Genomic DNA, 9,320 nt, shown 5'->3' with positions numbered 1-9,320 from the left:
CCTCATTATGCGCTCATTGTAATACGTTAGCATGCTAAAGGGCCCATCCACCAGCACCATGACAGGTGACGATCACCTTGACAACAACTGGAAAAGCCCATACAAGGACTGAAAAAGAGTGTTGCATCAGTTCTGTGTCCAAACCACAACCCTGTTCTCAGATAAGACGTGAGTATGCCTCCCACTCTTTCCAATTCCCTCCCTTTTACCTCGGCCGTCCTAAACATATGGTGTCTCTGTCCCAGTTGGGTTGTGAAGTTGATTTGTGAACTAAATTTGCGCTTCTCCATTGTTTGGCCATTAATTGAAGCTTGTGCTGTTCCAGTCTCAGCATAGGTTTCATTATTGGCTGTGCGAATCTGAGCGGAAAAAGAACCTCCCTGGGTGTCGGCGCCTGGCTAGGACTTTAGTGAGGGTCCAGTTGACCAGTTTGGTAACAGTTCCATTTGGGAGGTCAGCCTGGGGGCCCAGGACTCTGCATTTTTTCCAGATGGTTTCCATCCAAGAGGTCCAAGGATTACATTCTAAGAAATCTTTTTTACCCCTTGCTATTTCTGAAAGCTACTTAAGGATAGGGGCTGCATCCTCGCCTAAATCCAGAAAACGCTTGTTGAGTGAATGACAAAACGATGGATGAAAGTATGAATGAAGTTAGGGGAGTCAATCATTTTACTGCACAGGTCCCAGCAGCTCCCATTACTTCCGGCCGCAGAACTGGCCCCTTCAAGCCAAGCCTCTTGGGCAGGCTCTCGCCGCGACTGGAGGCATGCTGGACTACATTTCCCAGAGTTCCAAGGGATCGCTGCGCAGGCGCACTTGGAAAACTAGGCGTCTCTCTCCTCCTCAGAAACTGGCTGGTCATTGCCGTCCTGCTCCAACCTTTCCTCGTGTCCTCCTTGTCCCGCAGTCTGAACTCCAGTAGTTCTGCTAGTGTATGTGTGTCGCTGCAGGCTGGACTTATGGCCTCGCCGTTGAGGTTCGACGGGCGGGTGGTACTGGTCACCGGCGCGGGGGGAGGTGAGTACGCGAAGGCTAGAGGGCCGGCGTCCTCCAGCTCGCTCTCGTGCTGGGAGTCCCCCTTTTTGGTCTGTGATACGCACGCAGCTGTAGCTGCGACCTCAGCATCTGGGCTGCGGGCAGCGGTGGCGGGGCGGCTTGGGGAGCGAGCGTCTGGACTCGGTAGGGTTGAGGGTGGGAGGACGGACGACGATTGTTCTCCGGGCGCCTAAACGGCTGAGGAAGGAGAGGCGGGGCTGGCCAGCCTTGAGTGGGGAGCCAGAAACTCCTGGTGCAGCCCTCTTCTCCACACCCCCAACCCTGTGGGAGCTTCTCAAGGCTTCAGGTCTTGAGAGGAGAGAGGCCGGGCTCGGCTGCGGGTTGCAAAACTAGGTAAAATTCATCCCGACGCCCGTCTGTGCGTATCGATTGCGACTCTTCCTGTTAATAGACTCCCTAGGCCTCTGTCAAGTGTTTTAAACGTGGCGGAAAAGCCGTCTGGGGGCTGGAATCACCCCCGCAGGAGTAGAAATGTCAGCCCCTTGCCTTTGAAAAGTCAGTCATCTTTCCCTCTGTCGGATGATTTTAAGTTCTTGAGAGGGCCTTCTTTAAAAAAAGGCATCTGATAAGAGTTCTCCGTTTTAGACTTTGTGTGTTTATCAGGCGGATTGCAAACTCCAATGCCTGCAGGACTGAGGCAGGCGATAGAGGAATAAAATGAGAGTGGGGTGGGGGCAGTAGGAACTCGAGAGCAGAGGCCTTTCTGAAGTGGGCCAGATCTTCCTGTATTTCAGAAGCCAAGTGGAGATTGGTTATGTGAAATAACCCTATTTTTATTTCTATTTATTTACTTATTTATGGCTGCATCAGGTCTTTGTTGCGGTGCGCGGGCCTCTCACTGCGGTGGCTTCTCTTGTCGCAGAGCCGGGCTCTAGGCGCGCAGGCTTAGTTGCTCCACGGCATGTGGGATCTTCCCGGACCAGGGCTCGAACCCGTGTCCCCTGCATTGGCAGGCGGATTCTTAACCACTGCACCACCAGGGAAGTCCCAAAATAACCCTATTTTTAAAGGACAAAATTTTAGACAAACCACTCATACCCACACGGATGCTTTGCAGTGAGGTTTTACACTATTTCCCACCTGTCCATGATCTCTGTAATCTCCAAGTGCAGGGATCTTGACCTTATGGGCTTTTGATTACCCACTGGTAGTGCCTTATACCTAGAATGGACCTAATGCAGAATTAATTTGAATTATATATTAAAAGTCACAAACAGTGGAATTCTGACAGTTAATTCTTACATATTTTCACGTCTCCATTTATAAAACGGATTCGCATGCTTCCTTTCAGAAAATATCTTTAGTTTTAATTGGTGGCCAAATGTTTTATATCCGTAGCTATATTTATTCTAAAATGATTATGTTTTTGGGAAAACATTTTGTTTACACTTTGCTTTTGATGGAAATAATTAAGTAATGAACTCATGTTTTAAACCTCTTTTGACAGTGAGTGATTCACAGTATGAAATACATTTTATACCAGGACCTGGTATACACACACACACTATATTTGAAACAAGCTCATGACACGGTACACAGTAAATGCAGTGCACTTTGAACTTTTCTATTCTGTTTCATTAAGTAAATGCAGATTACAACCCACTAAATGGATTTTGTGAAGTATTAATGGGTTGTGACTAGACAGTTCTGAATTTAGCACCTCCTGTTCATGAACTGATTCATATTTTAAAGAGCCTGGATTATGATACAATTACTAGCCATTAGATTTGAATACTGATCTGGGGCAGATATAATTTTGTGGTAAAGTTGAGACTGTCATTAGGTCTACACTGGGCCATCATTATGAAAGAGAGATTGAGATCTAATTCCAGTTCTATCATGAAGACTGTTGTCCTTGAGGTCTTGGGGTTCTCATTTAAGGATACATATCTGTAGAATATGTACACTGCTAAACATCCCAGGAGGGTGTTCGTGAATGCCTGCCAGGCCTGTGTCTGGGAATTAGTCTAACTCCAACCCACACATGTTCTAGAGATGAATAGAAATATCTTTGCACTATTCAGGTGCTGTTGTTTAGCTTGGAATATTGAATAGTTTAATGGGAGACTTCGAAGGAGAGGTTTAGAATTGTCTAGGATTAAGGTAAACAATTTTGCCATGATGGGTGGTATAATGGGAATTCGTATTTATTAGCTGATTATAGTAGTTGCTGGGGATGTAGTTGTGAGAGTGGTGGAGGTGGGCCATGGAAGAAGGGAGTCTGGCCATTGTGAATTTGAGATGGTTATAAAATAGCAAGCTGTAGATCTGGAGGTAGTGAGAAGTGTGTGAGTAGTTGGAGATTCTGGAGTCAGGAGAGGTTTCGAAGTCATTTGACTTTCTTTGATTGGTAGAGCTAGAAGGTGAAATAGTTCAGGAAACTAATCTCAGAGGCTCTGTCAACTTGAAGCAGAGAGAAGTCTAACCCACTGAAGAGAGCACTGAACAAGCACTGTGAGAAAAGAATCAACTGATATTTGACAATGCTAAAGAAGTTAAGGTCAGAAGAGAAATGGGGAAGAGAGGACAGTTGACAATGAACTTAGGTGTGGGAGAAAGTTAAGACAGGATTTAAAAGAGGATTAAGAGAAAATAGAGGCTCTTGGCTTTAACTTTTTGTGCATTTTGACTGTAAAGATGTGCTGGGCATTGTGGGAAATGTAAAAGAATGACATAATCTCAACCTACAAGGACCTTCTAGTTTAGTTGGGGAGACAGACTAAGACACATAAAGTATTTAAATAATGTTTATGTAAGCACAGATATAAAAACATGGGAGGACACTTAACGAACCTGTTAATGGACGAGTGGTGTTACAGGGAAACAGGGAGAAGAATGTCACTTTTAACTTTATATATACAGATTTGTGTACAGTTTGCATGGGCCTTTATGGTAAAAGTAGATTACTTACATATCTTTTCAGAGAATTGTATAGCTTGGTTTTGAGATAATTCTCTGATTAACTTAGATCAATCTGTACTAGAGACATACCCCATTCCTTTTATCTGATGATTTTCTACTTTGTTACCATTTTTTTTTTTTTTTTTGCGTTCTGGTTATGAGTATTTGATTTCTCTGAAAATCTCATGTTTAGAGCAAGTGCTTCAGCCTAGATCTGATAAAATATGAGGAGACTTGAGTTATTATATTGGGTGGGTTCTCTCTCATCCATTCAGAGTGGATTAAATTTAAAAATAAATTATTTGGTGATCTTTTAGTTTTGGAAAACTTTATAGTTTGGGTTCTTTTTAGAAGAGCCTGATAATTTAGCCATCTCAATATTTGTTTACTTGTTTATCAATTCAAATTAAATTTAAACTACCAATTAAATTTATCAATTACATTTCAAAAAACATGTGCATGTTAAAATGATTTAAACAATACAGAAGTAAGCTTTCCACCCCTTGTTGCTAGTTACACAATTCTGTTCCCCAGAGGTAACCACTAATTGCCAGTCTCTTATATAGTCTTCCTGAGATGTTCTCTGCCTATAAAATTTATATGGGCATGTATCCATTTTTGGATGTATAAATTTACACCTCATACCTTTGAGTCTGAATTAAATATTTCCTGTGTTTGGTGATTATGTAGTCAAGGTTCAGAGCAGGATATAGAAACCACTAGATATTTGAAACAGGAAAGGACTTAATTTAGGCAGTTGGGTTTTAGGCAGTTCCTCTTGGAATTCCTTATGGAACAGTATAAAACTGGTCCATTAGTGGAGCCACTACCTCTGAGGCTACCATTGAAAATAGCCCCTGGCCCCAGGGATTTAGAGAGTGGAAGCTGCCATCCAGAAATTAGGGAGCTAGATCTAGAAGCTGCCACTATATCTGCTTAATACCTAGGAATCCTCAAGAAATCAGCTTCTTAACCAACAGTAACATCCAAGAGTCACAGTAAGGTGGCTTCTGCTTCATTTCCTCCTTCCACATTTCATGCAAATGCGTTTAATGGTGTAACCCAGTTCACATCTAGCATCCATCCTAGAAGCTAGGTAGAATGATAGGAAATGGTAGGTAGAACAGGTGGAAAATACAGTTTTAAGCTTTCCAACCCCTGAAAGTAGAAGTAGGTGAAGTAGAGGCTGAGAGTACCAATGAAGGCTCTACCCTTGTAATGTAATTAATTGTTCACCAGTTACTTTGCAATAGGGATTGAGTTGAGTGGACCAGAAAAATTATGCTAACATTTGTTCAACCTTCTGATTTTTTTCTTTTTTTTTTTCAATAGGATTGGGCCGAGCCTATGCCCTGGCTTTTGCAGAAAGAGGTGCATCAGTTGTTGGTAAGTTGATATATTTTTCTTTTCATTCAGTAGCTAGGAACTAAAATACAGTCTTCACAAGCCTTTGTATTCACATCAAATAATTTGTCAAGGTCAAATTCATCACTAATTTTTTCTTCTGCCAACAAAATTTTTTTCCCTGTTGAGGCTAACTTTGTAACTTACTTTTTGAAGTAAACTAGTTTCATAGAATTTGCAAATTAATAGAACTGAGAAAGATGAGCCGACATCCATTATATAAAAGGAAATTCTTGAATTTGGTATATTGTGGGCTGTAATTTTTCGATGTAGAAGACTGGTGCAAGATGAATCCTTGTAAGTGTAAATATATTGATAAGGTAAGAAATAAGTGCATTTTCGTAACTAAATGTTTGGAGTCGGGGAATCCAAAGTATTTTTTTTTAAATCTCTTTCATAAAAATTTTTCAAATGGAAGCTTTTATAACAGTTAAAATTTTTTTTAATTAAAGGGGCACTTGCATGAGTTTTATTATGGCGGGATCAGTTGGAAGATGGTGTATTGAGGAATACACCAAAAGTGGGAGGTTTTAGTAATCTCAGTGGTTTGCCTGATGTACTTGGCAGTTGGTATGGACATGGGAGTGGATTTGTGTACAGCCAAGTCTTTGTGGGGAATATCTAAATGAGTGCCGGGTAGGTACGTAGGGCAGATGTATGGCCCAGTATTTATTAATATCTTTCCTGGGCTAAAATTGTTGGCCCACATTGACCTCCCAATCCCAGTTTTCCTACATCTTATCAGGGAATACAGAGAGACAAACTTCTCCCAATTTGTTTACAGAGATGTGTAATAAAAGACTGAACAAGCAGCCAGGTTTTCTAACCAAAGAAGACCTAAACAGGGTATTGAATATACTTTTCTTCCTCAGCATAGATCTTTTTTTTTTTTTCATTCATGAGATATTTATTAAAATAACACATTTAGGGAAAAAATCAATACAATTGTATACATCATTACTGAAAACTGTATACCATCATACAAAAAAGGATTTTATTTTGGGAAATCAATTCCTAATTTATGGTAAATTTTACTTTCAGAAATAAAACCACAAAACAACACAATCTAATTCAGTCTTAAAAGCTGGCATGCTGAGCAAGGAATGTTCTTATTCCTTGTAGGAGCTCTTTCTTTACACCGTCAGGTACCAGGGCTCTGCCTTTTGGTGTGATTTCAGCCACCAAGTCATCAACAGTAACGTGTTCTAGTCCTTTTTCTTTAATTACCTTTACAGTGTGCCTTCAACTGATCCTTCCAGCCACATTCAGTTAATTTAGCTCTCAGCAACTCTTTGAGGCATTCTCTTTCTCCAGTTTCTATCAACTTTTGGTTAATTGCTGCTCTCATCTGTGCATCTTTGTTCATCTTGCTAACCACACTCTTTGGCTGCCCGGACCTAGCATATATCTTTATGGAAGGGACACAGAGACTTTGGATGTTCCTTGTTTAAGATCATAGCCACTGTCTGTTAATCCAGTCTACTTCTTGGGACAAAGACAAATTTTGATATTGTGGTATTTGGTCAGGGGGTGTATAGTTCAGGCCTTTTTTTCCGGATTTTCCCCAAAATATTTCATGTCAGGGCCTAAAGGCACATGTTGTAACTTTTTTTTTTCTTTAAAAAAAAATTGCTATTTATTTATTAATACTTACAACTTTTTATTTATTTACATCTTTTCCACTCAGTTCCGTAAGTGCAAGTATCTCATTTTATCTTTTGTATCTCCTAAGGGACCTAGAATATTGCCTTTTGTAAAGAAGGGACTTTGTTCATTCGTTCCTTTATTGTTTGATGTAGCCCTTTTTGGGGGGTGGGGTGGGCTGGGGAGTGGTTGGTGTGTCTTTGAGATTGGTTGAATAAAGTTCTGCTGTTTTTGTTGTGACTAAGTTATAATCTTAGTTTATAAACTTGTTTTGTAAAACCTTTTGCAGCAATATGTGTTTATGTGGATCAGTTTTCCTGTATTTATTTATTACCTTTGAATTTGTTGAACTCAGATTGGAGTTTTTCAGTTCTAAGAAAAAGGTAAACAGGGACAATGTATCTGTTTATTTTGTCATTGCCTCAGGGATGGTATTGCAACAAGTGCTTGTGAAAGTCCAAAAAGGCAGAAAATTAGTTTTTTGGGAAAAATATTTGCCAAACTTGGCTGGAGAGCCAGATTTAGTTTAGTTTAGTTTATGTGAAAATGTAGAACTTTTCACTGATATTTTCTACCACTTTTTAGCCTGTGACCTAGCTGTGAACGTTCTAGGCTACCAATGGGTTTTGTTCTTCCCTAACCACCACCACCCTCTGCTTTAACTTTTTTAAAACACAGATGCCCCGAGTCCAGGTTTTATCATGTGCACTAACATTTCTCCTGTGTTAATTTTGTTCTGCTCAGCATATTTTTACCTGAGTAAGCAAAAAATAGTAAAGAGGAGTAAGCAAACCTAGGACTTATGACATCGGAGTATCTTGTTTGTGGCAAAAGTACTAATCAGTTAATCCTATGACTAGCTCAGAGGCCAGTAAAAGTAAGACCTTAAGAAATGGAGTACCTTGTTTCTCATATAAGTCGATTTTTGCTAGGTTATGCTGAGTTAACAGACAAATCTCAATGGTTTATAATAATAAAGGATAATTTCAGGACTTCCCTGGTGGTGCAGAGGTTAAGAATCCACCTGCCAATGCAGGGGTCACAGGTTCGAGGCCTGTTCCGGGAAGATCCCACATGTTGCGGAGCAACTGAGCCTGTGCGCCACAACTACTGAGCCTATGCTCTAGAGCCCATGAGCCACAACTACTGAAGCCTGCGTGCCTAGAGCCCGTGCTCCGCAACAAGAGAAGCCACTGCAATGAGAAGCCCACGCACCGCAACGAAGAGTAGCCCCCGCTCGCTGCAACTAGAGAAAACCCATGCACAGGAAGGAAGACCCAACACAGCCAAAAATAAAAATAAATAAATAAAATAAATTTATTTTTTTAAAAAAAGGGTAATTTCATACCTACCTGACCTTTCAGCTTCTGGTCAGCTGTGTCTCTGCCTTATCTGTCTTACTAATTTCAGGATCCCAGCTGAAGGAGCAACTTTCATCATGGCTGTTCTTCCGGCAGAGGGAAAATAAAAATGGATCCCCTTGGTGTCTCATAAAGCTTCTGTTTAGTAGTGGCACGTCACTTCTACTCACCTTTCATTGGCCAAAGGAAATCACCTGGCCAAGCGCAAAGTTAAGGGTATCAGTTAAGATATTCTCTTCATGTAAATACGATTGCTATGTTTTATATTCCATAATATAAAGCATTATGAGAGATTTAAATCTGGGTATAAGAACTGCTAAGCCTTTGGCTGATAATTACAACAAGGGACATTTGGTTTCGTACACATTACATCTTTCAAAAAATGTTCGCACATATCTGAAGGAAATGTTGGGAATGGAATAGGTTTGAGGTTTCCTCAGTAGGTGAGCTGTATCGAGTTCTCTGAATATTAAGTTTTGTCTTGAGAGCGTGAACACAAAGAAGATGGAAGTGTTCCAGCAAGGAGAACCTCTTTTTGGACAGTAAGAAAGGCAGAATGCTTTCTATTCTTGAACTGGAGGAGTAGCACTTTTGGGTAACTGAAACTGCAATCTGTTGAAGTAAGATCAACATGATTTCTTTTCTGTACTGCAGTTGCATAATAACTGGTAAAGATGAGTTACAAGTTCCTGTGGTCTGATGCCAGAGCCTGTGTTTTTAACCGCTGTGTGATCCTGACAGCCAGAAGGTGAACTGCAGTGGGGAAAGTGAATTGTCTTTGAAGTTACGTCAGGCTATAAGTCCTGTTTCTGCTGTCTAATTACATGACCTCTCTGAATATTAGTAACCACCTTACCTAATAACTTCTAGGATTATGATGGGGATTAAATGACATCAAGAATTAAAACCTTTTGTAAAGGGAGTAAAAAGCCAATAATAGTGACTGCCTACCGT

At 40.7% G+C, this 9,320-nt stretch overlaps 1 protein-coding gene and 1 pseudogene across 4 annotated transcripts in view; one reads left to right on the top strand and one right to left on the bottom strand.

The window, feature by feature from the left end:
* Positions 1 to 944: 944 nt before the first annotated feature.
* The window catches only part of HSD17B4 (hydroxysteroid 17-beta dehydrogenase 4), a gene marked incomplete at its 5' end in the record, with an annotated part of 90,339 nt that continues 81,963 nt past the window's right edge, over positions 945 to 9,320 (top strand). The window contains 2 exons of one of the 3 annotated variants that reach the window (XM_079702355.1): positions 945 to 1,017; positions 5,290 to 5,343. In XM_079702355.1, the coding sequence (XP_079558481.1) occupies positions 960 to 1,017; positions 5,290 to 5,343 (112 nt within the window). The remainder of the gene's footprint in view (positions 1,018 to 5,289; positions 5,344 to 9,320) is intronic. The other 2 variants (XM_079702354.1, XM_079702353.1) reach the window with 2 other exon arrangements.
* On the bottom strand, positions 6,439 to 6,736 carry LOC307052204 (transcription and mRNA export factor ENY2-like; annotated as a pseudogene). The gene has a single exon. The product of its transcript is annotated as a transcription and mRNA export factor ENY2-like (transcript).

The sequence above is a fragment of the Hyperoodon ampullatus genome, assembly GCF_949752795.1.
Source record: "Hyperoodon ampullatus genome assembly, chromosome: 4".
Taxonomy (NCBI): domain Eukaryota; kingdom Metazoa; phylum Chordata; class Mammalia; order Artiodactyla; family Ziphiidae; genus Hyperoodon; species Hyperoodon ampullatus.
The sequence above is the reverse complement of the archived record's forward strand: the minus strand, read 5'-3'. Positions and strand labels throughout refer to the sequence as shown.